This window comes from Chinchilla lanigera, unplaced genomic scaffold, assembly GCF_000276665.1.
Source record: "Chinchilla lanigera isolate Chin_1 unplaced genomic scaffold, ChiLan1.0 scaffold00036, whole genome shotgun sequence".
Taxonomy (NCBI): Eukaryota; Metazoa; Chordata; class Mammalia; order Rodentia; family Chinchillidae; genus Chinchilla; species Chinchilla lanigera.
The window spans coordinates 16679627-16696311 of NW_004955437.1; the positions used below are offsets into that span (position 1 = coordinate 16679627).

At 42.5% G+C, this 16685-nt stretch overlaps 1 protein-coding gene across 1 annotated transcript in view; it reads right to left on the reverse strand.

Moving 5' to 3' along the window:
- LOC106149115 (leucine-rich repeat-containing protein C10orf11 homolog) overlaps positions 1-16685 on the reverse strand; it is a gene marked incomplete in the record, with an annotated part of 96369 nt that overhangs the window by 79299 nt on the left and 385 nt on the right. Inside the window, 2 exon segments of the mRNA XM_013516967.1 lie at positions 10273-10373; positions 16540-16685. Of these exon segments, the coding sequence (XP_013372421.1) occupies positions 10273-10373; positions 16540-16569 (131 nt within the window).

The following is a 16685-nucleotide window of genomic DNA, read 5'->3' on the forward strand; positions in this document are numbered from 1 at the left end:
GACTGATGTACCCTGCAAAACTATCTTTCAAAATTGATGGAGAAATAAGATACTTCCATGACAAAGAACAACTGAGGAATTTCATGAACACCAAGCCAACACTCCAAAAGGTTCTGAAGGATATTCTAGAAACAGGTAACAAGGACTAAAACCTCATGAACCCCAACAGAATGACTCCACCAGGCAAGGCAAGCAATTAAACAGAGAGGGAGAAAAAGGAACCAACAACAGGAAAATAACATGACAAGGATAAGTCAATACATGTCAGTTATAACCATCAATGTTAAGAGCATCAATTCACCAATCAAAAGACACAGACTGGCAGAATGGATCAAGAAGCAAGATCCAATGATATGCTGCATGCACATTTAATTCATTTTAAAAATTCATGGACTGAACATCAAAGGATGGAAAAACAACACTCCATGTGACAGGAACCCAGAAAAAAAAGCAAAAATAACTCTTCTATTTTCAGACAAAGTGAATTTCAAGCCAAGACTGACTAAGAGAGACTAAGAGGGTGACTACATTCTTGTAAAAGCAACAATCCAAGAGAAAATATAACAATTGTAAATATATATAAACCAAATACCGATACATCCAACTATATAAAACAAATATTAACAGACATGAAAAATCAAATAAGCACTAACACAATTGTTATGGGGGAACTTAATACCCCACTGTTACAAATAGACAGATTAACTAGACAAAATTCAGCAATGAAATATCAGAACTGAACCAAACTTCTCAACAAATGGACTTAGTAGATATCCACAGAGTGTGCCACCCCAGAACAACAGAACACACAATCCTTTCAGCTGCACATGGAACATTCTCTAAAATAGACCACATACTAGCTCATAGATAATGCTTCAGTAAATGCAAAGGAACTGAAATTGCCCCATGCGTATTACCAGGCCATAGTGCAATGAAATTGGAAATCAACAGCAAAAGAAACCACAAGAGTGTCATAAACACATGGAAATTAATAACACCTTCCTGAACAACCAATGGGTCACAGATGAAATTACAGAAGAAATTGGGTAGTTTCTACAATTAAACAATAATACCAATACAACATACTGGAACTTATGGGACTCAGTGAAAGTCCAACAAGAGAAATTTAGAGTAGTGAATATCCATATCAGAAAAACAGAGCAAGCTCAGATAAACAGCATAATGTTGAACTTCTAGAATGAATTTTTAGAATGTTGAGCTTCTAGAAAGATAAGAGCAAGGCAAGCCCAAAGCTCATATGAGGGAAGAAATTATAGAAGATCAGAGCAAAAATTAATGCAAAGGAGACTAAGAAAACCATACAAAGAATCAATGAATCGAAGAGTTGGCCCGTTGAAAGATTAAATAAAATTGACAAACCTTTATCCAACCTTATCAAAAAAAGACTCAAATCCATGCAATTAGGAATGAAAAGGGTGAAATCACTACAGATCCTGCAGAAATCCTGAAGATCATCAATACCTACTTCAAGAACTTGTATCCTAATAGATGGAAAGCACAGAAGAAATGGACAGATTCCTAGATACATATGAGTTACCAAAGCTGAATCAACAAGATCTAAAAAAAATTCTAAATACACTAGTATCAGTCAATGAAATTGAAGATGTAATGAAAACCCTACTTCTACAGGAAATTTAGAGACTACTGCTACTACTTCTCAAACTATTTGATGAAATTTAAAGGGAAGCAATACTCCCAAAGTCATTTCTGGAAGCAAGCATTACCATGATACCAAAACCAGAGAAGAAACCAACCAAAAAAGAGAACTACAGCCCAATCTCCCTAATGAACATAGGAACAAAAATCCTCAATAAGATATAAAATGCAGTGAACCATCAAGAAGATTATATTTCATAACCAAGTAGGATTCACCCCAGGGATCCAAGGATGGTTCAACATATGCAAATCAATAAATATAATAGACCATATAATAGACCAAGGACAAAAACTACATGATCACCTCTGTAGATGCAGGAAAAGTGTTTGACAAACTCCAATTCCCATTCATGATAAAAACTGTTTGGAAAATCGGAATAGATAGTCTTTATTTCAATCTGAAAAAGCCATCTGTGATAAAACAACAGCTGACATCATACTAAATGAACAAAAACTGAAAGCTTTCACTCTAAAATCAGGAATAAGACAAGGATATCCATTATCACTACTCTTATTCAATATACTTCTGGAAACATTAGCCAGAGCAATAAGGCCAAAGAAAGAAATAAGGATAGAAAAAGAAAAAGTTAAATCATCATCATTTGTGGATGACATGATACTTTGCATAGAAAACCCCAAAAACTCCACCAAAAGACTTCTAGATTAATAACCAAATTCAGTAGCATAGTTGGACACAAAGTCAACACTCAAAAATCAATAACTTTCCTGTATATACATAACAAACTCACTTAGAGAGAAACTAGGGAAACAACACCTTTCACAGTAGCATCCAAAACAATGAAATACTTAGGAATCGATCTAACAAAGGAGGTAAAAGATCTCTACATTGAAAACTACAATATTCTGAAAAAGGAGACCAAACAGAATATCAGAAAATGGAAAGATATCCCTTGTTCTTGAATAGGAAAAAAATCAATATAGTAAAAATGGCCATATTTTCAAACTGTTATGCAGATTTAATGTAATTCTGATCAAAATTCCAATAGCATATCTCACAGAGTTAGAGAAAACCATTCTAAAATTCATTTGGAACCAGAAGAGACCTTGAATAGCAAAAGCAGCCCTGGGCAACAAAGGCAAGGCAGGGGGCATCACAACCCCTGACTTGAAATTATACTACAAAGCTACTGTGATTAAAAAAAAAAAAAAAAACAGCATGGTACTGGCAAAAAAAAAACAGACCTGAGGATCAATGGAACAGATCAGAAAATTCAGAAACAACTCCAGACATACTCAGCCACCTTATCTTTGACAAAGGGGCCAAACGCGTTCACTGGAAGAAAAATAGCCTCTTTAATAAACGGTGCTAGAAAAACTGGTTTGCCACATGCTGAAGATTAAAATTAGACCCATATGTTTCACCACACACTAAACTAAAAGTGAAATAGATCAAAGATCTAAATATTAAAATGCAAATACTAAATCTGCTGGAAGATGGAACGGGTAGAACTCTTGAAGACACTGGAGTAGGCAAAGACTTTATTAACAAAACCCTGATCACACAGGAACTATCACAAAGAATCAACAACTGGAATCTCATCTTATTAAAAAGTTTTTGCACAGCAAGAGAAACCACCAACAGAGTGAAGAGACAACCTACAGCGTGGGAAAAAAATTTTGCCCACTGTTCTTCAGACAAAGGACTAATACCTAGAATATATAAAGAACTCAAAAATATCAGATTCCCCAAATTTAAAGACCCAATCCAAAAATGGGCATCTGAAATGAATAGACACTTCTCAGACAAAGAAGTAGAACTAGCAAATAAATATATGAAAAAATCTTGAACATCACTGGTCATTAGAGAAATGCAAATTAAAACAACCCTGAAATTCCATCTCACTCAAGAAAGAATGGCTATCTTTTTTCCTTAAAAAAAAAAAAAAAAAGAAAGAAAGAAAGAAAGAAAGAAAGAAAGAAAGAATGGCTATCATCAAAAATTCAACAGATAACAAATGGTGAGGCTGTAGGAAAAAAAGAACCCTTCTGCACTGTTGGTGAGAATGTAGACTGTTGCAACCACTGTGGAAATCAGTGTGGAGATTTTTCAAAAAACTAAAACTAGAGGTTTCATTTGGACCAGCTATTTCCCTTCTTTGTATCTTCTTGAAAGAATTAAAAGCTTCATACTACAGCAACATATGCATACCATGCTTATTGGTGGCACAGTTTGTAATAGCTAAATCTTGGAAATACCCCAAATGTCCATCAACTAAGAAATGGATAAAGATTTGGGTTTTTTATACAGTGGAATACTACTCTGCCTAAAAGGAGGATAAACTTGAGACATATCTAGCTAAATGGATGCACCTTAAGACCATACTCTTGAGTGAAATAAATTGGACACATGTGTAAATATTGCATGGTTTCTCTGATGTGAGAAACCACAAGTGTAAATAAGAACCAAAATGTATAATAGGTATTGGGAAATGGAAAGAAAATGTTCAAATGGGAAGGCAAAAAGAGGGGGAGAAGGAACAGGAAAAGAAGAATAGAAGGAAAAAAAAAGAAACAAAGCTTTTGTAAATAAAGAAGGGAAGAGAGGCTGAAAAAAGCATAGCAGAATGGGGAAAAAAAGAAAAAGCAAGATTACCACGTACAGGTACAAATTTTCCTTCTTTGTTTGTTTTGTTTTTCTTCCAGTACCAAGAATTGAACTCACGACCTTGCACTTGCCAGGCAGGTGCTTTGCCGCTGAGCTAAATCCCCAGCCCCAGGTACAAATTTTCTATAATAGATGTTATCACTATGTATATCTAAAATGTATGAGTAAAATAAATATTTTTTCAAAAATAAAATAAAATACTTAGGAATTAATTTAACTGAGGAAGTGAAAGATCTATACACTGAAAACTATAAACACTGACAAAAAATAAAGAAGACACAAATGAATGGAAATATATACTGTTTTCATGAACTGGAAGAATTAATTTTGTTAAAAGGGTCTTACTATCTAAAGCAATCAACAGATTCAATGCAATCCATATCAAAATTCCAGTGACATTTTTCACTAAATTTATATCAACACAGAAGACCCTAAAGACCCAAGGCAATCTTGAACAAAAAGACCAAAGCTAGAAACACCATACTACCCAATTTCAAAACATGCTGCAAAGCTATAGTTATCAAAATAATACATAAAACAAATAAAAAACCCAGCAGAACAGAACAGCGACCCCAGACATAAACCCACACATTTACAACTGATCTTCAATAAAGGCAACAAGAATTCACAAAGAGGAAAGGACAGGAGGCTCTTCCACAAGCAGGCTTGGAAAGCTAGATTTCCATATAAAGAATAATAAAATAAATACTTTTACTATGCAAAAATCAACTCAGAATGACTTAGAGACTTAAAATTACTCAAAGAAAACATAGGGAAATAGCTTTTTCATGTTGGTCTGGTCAGTGACATTTTGGATATGACATCAAAAGCATAGGCAATGAAAACCAAGAAAAATGGGGCTACGTCACACTAAAAAGTTTCTGCAGAGCAAAAGAAACAATCATCAGAGTGAAGAGACACCTATGCAATGGGAAAAATACTATTTGCAAGCCATATGTGTTAGCTTTGCATTACTGTAACAAAAATGCCTGAGATCATCAACTTAAAAAGAGGAATGGTTTGTGGCTCACAGTTTTAAAAGTTTCAGACCCAAATTTCCAAAGTGAGCTGATCTTACTGCTTTTGGGCCCATGGCAAGGCAGTACAACATGGCAGGAGAGCCTAAAAGAGGTAGCATATTCACCTCGTGATCAGGTACAAAAGGAAAGAAGAGGCCAGGGTCCCACAATCCCCTTGAAGGACATACCTCCAATGACCTCTCCTCAGTCCCACCTCTTAAAAATCTCACCACCTCCGAACAGCAACACAGGGTGGGTACCAAAGCCAACGTACACCTACTAAGAGATTAATATTCAAAAAGGGAGGGGCTCTAACAACTCAATAGCAAGAAAAGAAATAATCTCTTTTAACAATGAGGGCAAAGGACTTGAACAGATATTCGTCAAAAGAAGGCAGAGAAACAGCCAGTAATAGACGAAGAAATGTTTAACATCACTTCCTCATCAGGGAAATATCAATGGAAACCACAATGAGATATCATCTCTCACCTGTGAGAATGGCTAATATCAAAGACACAAAGAATAACAAGTGCTGACAGGGATATGGGAAAAAAGGAGCTCTTGGTGGGAATGTAAATTGATACAGTGACTGTGGAAACCAGTATGGCAGCTCTTCAAAAAAAATTAAAACTAGAACTTCTATTTGACTCAGAAATCTCACTTCTGGGTTCATATCCAAAGGAAATGAAATAAATACGTCAAAAAGACATCTGCATTCCCATGTTCACTGCAACCATATTCATAATAGCCAAGATATGGACTTAATCTAAATGTCCAATGACAGATGAATGGATTTGAAACAGTGAAACTAATACATACACACAATTAAATAGTATTTGCCTTAAAAAAGAAGAGAAGGAAATCCCATCATCCGCAGTGGTAAGGGAGGAGGCCAGAGGACTTCTGCTAAGTGAAATTAGGCACAAAAAGATAAACACTGCGCAACCTCACTTACACGTGGACTCTAAGAAGTCGAACTCACAGAGGCAAAGACGGAATGGTGATTGCCAGAGACTGGAAGGTTGGAGACTGCAAAGATTTTGGTCAGAAAGTAAAAAGTCTCAGCTATGCAAGATGCATAAGTTCTACAAAAGAATGAATTTGGAAACGTTTCATACCAGGTGCAAAAATGGATTCAAAATGGATTAAAGAAAAGCAACATACACCGTGATGATTATCGTTAATAGTACTGCATTGTGTACTTGAAGTTTGCTAAGACAGTGCATCTTTAATGTCCTCACCACTAAAAGGTAACTTTACGAGGTGACAGAAGTGTAAATTTAGCTTCAGCGTGGTGACAGTCTCCCAATACATATGTATATGAAAGCATCACATTGCACACCATAAATATATACAATTTTAATTGTCAATTATACCTCAGTAAAGCTGAAAAAGTCAGAAACTGACAGTAAGAAATTAATCTGCATGGACCATCTCTGGAAGACGATGCAAAAATTTAGGACCAGTAGTTAAGAGTGCTAGTGAAAGTGGGAGGATCAAGGACATACATGGGAAAGAGAATCTTGTCTCATTGCATGTTCGGGCCTTCTTAAGGTTAGAAGGGCTATGGGCATGTTTTAGCCAGGCATGGTGGTGCACACCCATAATCCCAGCGTACCTGTAATCCAACTTGAGAAGCTGAGGCAGAAGGATCGTTGCAAGTTCGAGGCCAGCCTGGGCTACAAAGTGAGTTCAAGACCAGCCTGAACTGCATAGTGAGACCCTGTCTCAAAAAGTCAAAAATGAATAAAAAAGAACTTCTGGCCTAAAACCAAACTGTGGCCCAAAACACAGTCAGGCTGCAGCCGATCTTGCAACCTAGGGGAGCAGGGAAATTTGTATTTCTCAGTTGAAGGCAACACCCTGCCATGACTTTGCATGTGGAAAAGAAGGCTGCAAAGTGGTTCTGCAAAAGGAGAAGAGAGGGTTAACTTTTCTGTATATCACAAAGTGAAAAGAACTTTGTTTCTGAAGGGGGCTCTGGAGACTGACACCGAGAGAGAAAGGCGGGGAGAGAGAGAGGCGCCCAGGCACTTGCAGAAGGCCTGACCCTAATGAGAGTCTTCCAGGGAGGAACTCTCTGTGACAAGGAGTGCCCAAGAGATTTCCAGGAACTGTGCTATCCCAAGGCTATCTCCTGCTATGTACTACAAAGTCCACCCATCCCACCCCCCAAACACGCTATGCCTTCAGCTGGCACTACAAGTCTGTAACACATAGTAAAGTGTTGAGCTTTGGAGGAAAAGGGTGTCCCGAGTGGGGCCAGGCAGGCTGCCAAGAATAGCAGATGAAAGAGCCGAGAGATGACTGTCAGAGCAGGGAGCAGTGGTGACCTTGGGTGCAGTGCAGGCTGACTGGGAAATACGGTCCCTGCCATCGCACAAAGTGGGGGTTCTACAGAATATGGGACGCAGACGCACAGGGCTTTATTTGTCCACAGTGATCCCCGAAGCCTAGCAAGCTTGTGCCATCTGTCACATACCCACTTATTTGGGAAGCAAATCAATAATGTCCATCTCTTCCCTTTTTTCTGTTCTTACCCTAATATTTTTTTTAGAGAAATTAGCTGAGCACGTAAAATGCCTTAGATTTTGATCTAGCTGAAGGCAAACACAGACTGGTGGCTGAGTAAGCCTGCATCCTCCTCTGACACCCACGAGAAATAGTGCCCCCTGCCCCCACATGGTAAATAAAGATCAAAGATGATCCAACCCAGGCATACATGACTCAAGTAGAGTGTGCTCCTCTCCACTCTGGTCTGTAACTCCCTCCAGCTTAACCAGCTCTTAAACACATGCTCTGCCTGAACCTTAGACCTCGCCCTCCACCATGCGTCCCTGCTGGAACTCGACAGCAGCCTGGGAAGAGATCACACGCTGACCACAACACAGACAAGAACAGGCTCCTCGCAGATGTGATAAGGCCTTGCACTCGCTACAGAAAAGTCTTTCCTCAGAACAAAGAAAATATGTCTCTACTGTTCTCCTTTAGATCCAATCATTCGCACAAATATTTAAAGCTCCAATTCATTTACAAACCTCCCTTCCACTAAATTTTCCTGCACCCAGGATTCATCATTTCCTATGATAAATCCTTACAGATCCAGCCCCTCAAAACGAGTCCAGGGCTGGGAATATAGCTCAGCGGCACAAGCCCCTGCCTGGCAAGCGCAAGGTCCTGAGTTTGATTCCCAGTACCAAAAAAACCCAAAAAAACAAAAACAAAAAATGAGAGTCCCTTTTCTCTCTTCTCTCTTCTCTCTCTCTCCCCTCCTCTTCCCTCTCCCTCCCCCCTTCTCTCCCTCTCCCTCCCTCCCTCTCTCTCTCTCTCTGCCTCTGACCAGACTCTTCCCTGATAAGGCAAGCAGGGCCCTGAGCATGACAAAGACAGCTCTGTTTCCTCAGACCTGAGTCCAGTCCCATGACCTGTACCCACTGACACAACCCTCTTACTGGGCCAGGCCTCCGCAAGCCCACATCCAGGCTTCCACCAGGCATTCACAAGGCAACCACAGCCCCAAGACATGACAGCTTGAGCCCCTGGAAGCCAGTCATAAAGGAGAAACTCTAACCCCAGAGAAGGAACCTTTCATCTGAGCCCACACCAGGGAGCTATTTAAGGTGTGCACATGTATATTGGAGAAAATCCCCTCCAGGATGTGGACTCCATCCTGTCCTTGAGCATTGGGACCACAAACCACCCTGCATTTCCCTAGAGTCGGTATCTGTATGGCTTCTTCTCATCACTGTGTACTCAGCTTGCCATGTTTTAGTTTCTGCATCTCCTCGTAGACACACAATCCCCACAGCCAGGGAGGGGACACAGGACACACTGAGGACACATTTCCCATCGTAACCCTCCAGACACTCCTTCCCAGAGACAGCACAGCTCAGCACTGCACAGTTAAGAGAATTTTCACCGCCTTAGCTCAAACTGAACTTCTCCTATACCTGCTGGGACCTTAGTGCCCCAAGTTTTGTCCATTTTCCCCCAAATTCTTATCTCCCAATATCCTGACTCAGAATCTGGGAGAGAAAAAAGACTCACTCCAAGGCCCGGAAGCAGAAAAGTTCTCAAGCCCTGGAGTGGGATTCAGACTCATCCCCTCTTCTACGCTAAGACAGTTTGTCCCAGTCGGTAGACAACCCCGATCTCAAGAGGGTACTTAGGGGAAAGGCCCTGAGTGGCACCACACTGAAAGGAAAAACCACCACCCCGACCCCTATTCGTGTATCCCGCTGATCCTTGCTTTCCAAGTACCACCTATTTCTCTCTTAAGCCTCCAATTCAGTCACAATACATAAGCTTTTAGGAAAAAATAAAATAACTGTGTTCTCCATCGGAATAATACACAAGATCACACTTACCTTTTGCCAAGACTGGAGCAATGCTTAGAGAATTCCCTTCCCTCCCACCCACCCCTCCGCAACAGTGTTTGATTCCTTTGAAACACCATCTGGGAGAAATCATTCGCACAAATATTTAAAGCTCCAATTCATAAAAAGGCCAATGAGAGCACATACCCCCGGACTCTACCTGTGACTTGGCAAGTGCTTTGGGAGATGGAGTTATGCAAAAAAGCATACCCAAAGCATACCCCAAAACACCATCTCATTCCCTACCCAAGAGGGTTCTGACTGTGTTACACAAGCATCAGTGAGAAAGAAAAAGAACAAAGTGAAAATGTGATTGCCTTCCCCTAGGGACTCAGGTGAGATGGATGACACACAGACGTCTGCTGCTTCCTCAGAGGCACAGAAAGGCCAGGCGACACATCATCCAAAGCAGAGCCAAATTTTGGGGTGTGATCCGCTGTGTCTCGGGACCCCATGCTGAATAAAAGGATAGTCTACACAGAGTTGTAACCTTTGACTTTTATCTGGCGGCCCACAAGTACCCAGGGGACCTGAGCATCCCAGGCCTGGCCTTTGTCTTATGAAGGTCACATACCTCAGAAGGTTGAAGCTCAGATCAAGCCTCTTTGCAAAATGTCCACAGTCCCTGCCAAGGTGTTCTGGAATCTCTCTGCAGTCCTGGCCTATGTAGGACACCTGGAAATTAAATGCAACAGAAACAATGTGGCAAACAGAAATTACCCAGCTGTTCACAGCCCGGAGTCATTGATCCGATGATTGCTTCCGCAACTTTAAAGGCATGCCCCTCGCACGCAGAAAGGCTACATGGTGACTGTTGCCCTCGTCACAACAGTTTTTGGGGGGTGTCAGAGATCCTGCCACCTTCTCCCCCCTCCTGATGCAGTTAGCATGATGGAGATTTCCCCAGCATAATGGAAATTAGACTAAAATTGGCCAGAATTGGGTGTCCAAAAGAAAGCCCAACAGCAGGGCATGTTGATAACTCACTACATTCAGCCCCCCACTCAGAGGCCTTTCCAACAGCTGCCCCTCTGGCTCTTCTCTCTCTATTGTTCCTCCGTCACCCCCTCAATGCCCATGTCCATGCAGAGGACAGAGCAGATGCCCTCACCAGCGCTCAACCTCCAGGCTTCTGGAACAGACAGGACTGGGCAAGGAAAGCTCCCCGGACCACCAATCCCATCCCCGCCGTGTATAAAATGTCATCTGCACTCCAAACAGAGCTGACTCAAAGATAACAGGGCAGCAACCTGTGACCGGAGCTTCCAAGTCATCCCTCTTCCAGCAGCAGCCTTTTGTAATCAACCTGCCTGTGCAGACACAGCGGTCTCCTTAGGCATTCTTTTGTATTTCTATTTTTATTGCACTTATTTATTTACTTAAAGTACCTCACGTGTACCCAAATAGGAAAAGGCCACACTGAACTCTGACTCAGAACTTCAGGTTAGGGGAAGATTGGTGGGCTCTCTCATCACCCCAACCACCTGCTTTGGGGACCCCACTTTTACAGTGGTGCATTGCAGCGGGATTGGCAACTAATTTCAGCACTGGAAAAATAAATCTACAGGTCAGAGATGGCCTGTGGGCCACGATACGTGGCACAGTCCTAAAGTACCCACCTTCAACCCTACGTAGAAATCCAGCCCATCACAAGGAGACAGCCTTGATCCTATCTCCCTACAAATCTATATGTGTCTATGCAGACAGACCAAGCTATCTTGAAATGAGGGGCAAATTCCCCAGGGCATTATGTTTCCTAGTGGACAAAAAGACATGGTGGCCATCTCACATGCTCATTAGGCAGACCAATATCCAACCATTTTACACTATAAAACAAAACTTTCACATAACTAAGCATAAAGCAAACTGCAATGTACCCTAACCCTCCATTTATAAAGTTGCTTATCCCTCTCCTATCCAGTGGGGACATGTGGAGGACCACCTGGATGACTCTGCTTGAAAGAAGAGTAATTATCTCCATTTAGGCTAAGCCTGGCCCTATTTCCTGGCCCTATTGTATTGATATGTATAAAGCTGGCTAGGACTTTTCCTTATCCCCTCAATTGGCTTTAAGCAATGCAAATGGGCCCAGCTGAGGTGCTAATGTGTAGTCTTTGAAGCAAGGTGACAGATCAGTGTTGCCCTGCCCTGTAGCTCCCAAGAAGCATGTGTGAGCTGGATGGGATGGAGAGCCATGCTCCATGCTGTCAGCTGGGATTGAGCCTCAAGATAAGAGGTTATGACTTCCCAGGGCATAAAATAATTACACTTCAGAGCACTAACCCCAAAACATTAGATGCTACCTTAAACTGTGTTATGCAGATTACTCTTTCCGCGTATCCTTCTCTCTGTATATCTCACCTACCTAGGCCAGCTCACAGCACTCATATACTTTCCCCCATTCTCACACTCACTCATCCACAAGCCACTCCCCTCCTCAAGAAACAATAAAACAGAGGATCAGCCCTGGTCAAGGCCTTTGTTCTGTTTAGCCATCATATTAGCTGGACATTGGACCCCCTTTAGCTCCCCACAACTAAAAACATGCTTTAGGGCCTTTATTCTCACCATGGGTTACACTGGAAGTAGTAGATTGGAATTCACTCGCTAGAATTCCAATAACTTTTCCACGGGATTACAAATTTAAGGTTCCCAAACCATGACAAGGACCAGGAAGGCTCTCTACAGGGACAAACTTCTGACAATGCAATATCCTAGATCCACTCTCCTCCCATTCACTCTCCTTTGGTGACTTCACTCTGGGTGGAAAGAAAGTAGAGAGTAGCTGGCTACAATAAAATAATTTTGACTCAGGAAGATACAAGCTAAAAAACAAAGGGATCTAAATTCAATCTAGCAGTCTCCCCTTTCTACATAAGAACGGTTTTTCTTCGCATTTCCTGGTATAATAAATTAAGTTGTGCTTCCAAGCTGAGTTGGAAAACATACACCAAGGAGAGAACTGGGATATGAGATCTCAACTGATCTAGCGACTTTTGCTTCCTAGGATATCTATCTTCTCAATCAGTAGTTTCTTATTGATTATAAATTCACATTGACACCCATACATACGGGGCTCACCCAAGAACCATCCCATTCCACCATCGTGCACAGATCAGGAGCACTCAGGACCTCTGATACAGCAGAGAAGCTGAGTAAACAAAACACTGACTTATTTCCTTACAGATTAACCAGGGACTACATCTCACAGGGGCCCAGCTCATCCAGCCCTTTATCCTTTATAAAATGAAGTTAGACTTCAGAGCCCTGTTCAACATAATACTGCAATTTTTTTGAGGCAGGATCTAGCAAAAGAAAATAGATGAAGTAAATATTCCTACAGAGAGGAGCACGAGAGAGGGAACTGAGAAAGTCTGGAAAGGACCCCACCCATGCACATACCAGGCCCTCTGACAGAAGCTGCAGAAGATCAGACTGCAAAGGACTTCAGGTTTCTCATCGCCATTGAGGCAGTTGCTCTCAGACCTTTCTGGACATGACAGATTTATCAGTGGTCAGGATAAGGGGAACTTATTTTATGACACCCATTCCTGAATAAGGTGTGAGGGATCCTTGGTACCATATTTGCATTACCCAAAGCTCTGTGACAGTAAAAACAGCCTTAGGTACAAAGTTTCAGACCCTGTGATGCTTACTGGCTGTTTTATCTTGGGTGAGTCACACTTCCCAGGGTTAGGTTCCTCTTTTGTAAACTAACCTAACACTGTCTGCCCCCAAACATAAAACTAACGTTTATTCAATGCCAACCATGTGTCCATCATTTACTCAGTCCTCATGAAACCACTTATGAGATGACACATGTTATTATCCCCACTTACTTACATCATTAAAATGACATATGAAAAACACACAGCCTTGTCCTTGACACCTAAGGATTGCTTGGTAAATAGTTGTTAAATCAGACCAATATCCCTACAGAAGAAATTGGCTATTTCTGATGTCTCTTGAGAAAAAGACTTCAGTGCCCAAATTTCAAGTTTGCATTTGTGTTTACTATAACCGATGCTGGGATTTTGTCACGCTTTTGTGGAAAAAAGAATAGAGGCCTTAATGCTGAATATAAACGATGCGTTCAAGCCAACAGAAACCAAATGAAGTCAGACCCCAGTTGAAGGAAAAGACTTCACAAGGAAACACGATAGAGGGCTATAGCACCACCAAGCATGTGGGGTTATGGGCTTTGGAACTCTGAAAAACTGCCCTGTAGCAGTCAGCCCATGGTGCCATGGGAAGCAGCCATCTAGATTCAGCCAAACATCCATCTCATTAAATTGTTTATTTTAATTTTATTGGGTTTTTTTTTTTCACTTTGCACTTAAGCCATTCCTTTACTTGGGATTTACAGCTCTCTAAATATTGAGAGTTACATCTGGTTTTATGTTTGTATGTTTCAGTAATATTGCAATAAAAACCATACCAACACTTTCTTCTCGTGGGAAGTTTTCCCCCTTTCAGAAGGACCTACCTTCTTAAATAGAATAATGAACATTATAGACTGGGGAAGGGGAACGGGGTGGTTAACAGGTAAGTAGTGTAGTAGGATAAGAAAAATAATTTCTAAAGTTCTATATAGTGCAGCAAGGTAACTACAGTTGGTGACAATTGTGTATCTCAAAACACTTAACAGAGAGGATTTTGAAAGTTCATAACACAAAGAAATAAGGGGTCAGCAGTTGAAAATGAATACACCAATTGCTATCTCCTGATAAAGACACACTGTATACATGCACTGAAATACTACGTTGTACCCCATAAATAGGTACAATTATTATGTGTCAATTTTTTTTTTTTTTTTTTTTTTTTTGGTTTTTGGTTTTTGGTTTTTCTCCGGTACCGGGAACCGAACTCACCACCTTGCGCTTGCCAAGTAGGCGCTTTTGCCGCTGAGCTAAATCCCCAGCCCCTCAATTTTTTTTTTTAAATTCCAAAAAGGAACAATCTACCGATACATTCAAGATGCTCTCTCTTTCAACAGTGGCCATCGTAACCTGCCTGGGGCAAAATGTTAACAAATATATGTACCACCTTGGGCCAGACATTGGGCACTAATACCCAGGGCCATGGTCCCAGCCTGCCTTCTCAGCTCCTCCCCAGGCGGGCTTCTTAAACCCATCCCCAAGGACCCAAAACGTCTCAGCGACACTTCATGAGTGTCCTTAAACTGTTTGGAGTAGGTTCGTGGTAGGAGGGGCAAGAAACAACATGCTTTGGTAATGGGGAAAGGAGGCCTGAAAAAGTTGTGGAACCCACGGTTAAGTCCTCCATGAGCTTGGAAGAAGCTATGCACAGAGAATGCTGGGACCTAAAATGCAGCCAGACCAAGGTTCCTTCTCAGGCAAATGCTCACAGAGAAGGCCCAGGCCCTCACCCCAAGACCTTCCCTCTGGGAAACCAAGTTCACACACACCCCCAGAAGCCCTTGTCTCTGGGGCAGACTCAGGGTCATTTTTAACCACTCCCAAAGGCTGGTCCTGCCCGGTTTGCTCGCTATGAACTCTGGCCAGATCCCCCTTTACAGGCTGAGGTTGGGGGTAGAGTCAGCAATGCACACAACAAAACTGTCAAAGGCCAGACCAGAGAGACACTGGAAGAGCTCAGGGTCCAGCAGGACCTGGTACAGGGCCTGCTGCACAGTAGGCCCTCAGCTGTTTTTCTGTGGGGTTTTTTTGGTTTTCTTTGTTGTTGTTTTTTTTTTTTTGTACAGGGAAGCAAACTCAGGACCTTGCACTTGCCAAGCAGGTGCTTATGCCACTGAGCTATATACCCAGCCCTCAGTAAACATGTATGATTGACAAAATGACAGGACTCCAGAAAAAAACAGTCTGATGGGATGCACGGCTGGCCCTCACTCCTTTCAACAGAGTTGTAAGACCCCACACCTCTGTAGCCCAGTCATCTCAAAAATCCAACTGTGCCTGACACCACCCGCCTTAGGCAATCCAAAAGGACAGCTTCAAAAGCGCAAAACTACTTCTCCCGGGTGTGTAGACAAAGGCCAACAGTGGGAGGGCCAGCTTAATCGGGGAGAGAGAAGAGATGAAAGATAGAGAAGTCCGATGTTTCCAGCAGATACCGATGCATGGTCCTAACCTGGCTGAGTTCTCCCCTCCAGCACTGATTAACACCTGAGGCTTCCTACAGGGCTGAACACCAGGGAGGCTGGATGTCTGTCATGCAGGGTTGGAGCTGGAGTGTTGTCATTCCCCACAGATACCTGTTCCAGAAATCAGGGGGCCAAGGAAAACAAAAGAGGACCCTGCCTAAGGAGCCCACCTTTATGGCAGAGCCCATCAGCAACACCCACTGCCACCACTACCACCCCGCACCCTCACGCGTTGTAATTTTCATTGTGATTTTGGTGCCCCTAAGCACTTTCCCCTCCGTGGGGGCCTGCCCTCCATTTAAATATAAAAATATTAGTTAATTATATTTTACAATTGCATTGGTATAAAGACAAGTAAAATGTTACACATTAAAACTTTTTCTTTGATCAAAAGTGCTTTTATAAATTTGGGTTATGAAAGAAGAGAAGAAATTAAAACACTGTATGTGGGCCCCCGTGAAGTCTGGGAGAGAGAAGCCGGTCGCTTAGTGAGACATCAGAGACAGTTGGGTAGCGGGAAGGGACGGGGGTTTGTGCCCACACGGCCGGGGAGTGTGCTGAGCACAAGGAGTCTGTGTTCCCCAGGCACTGGCGCTTCATTCTGTCCACCTGCACACGCCCCCCACCCAGGCTGGGGGCGCACTGGCAGCCCGGGGACCCCGCGGTCCCCCACCCCGCTGTGCCCAGGCGCAGGCGCGCTCTTTCGGGCGGACTTACTTGAGTTCCACTGACCATGAGCCCAGCCATGGTGGCCCGGAGCCCACTGAGCGCAGTGGCGGCGGCCGTGGCGCGCAGTTCCGCACTGGGCGGTCAGCTGACCCGGCGGAAACCCGGACCGCTCCAGCCGGCTGGGAGCGCGCTGC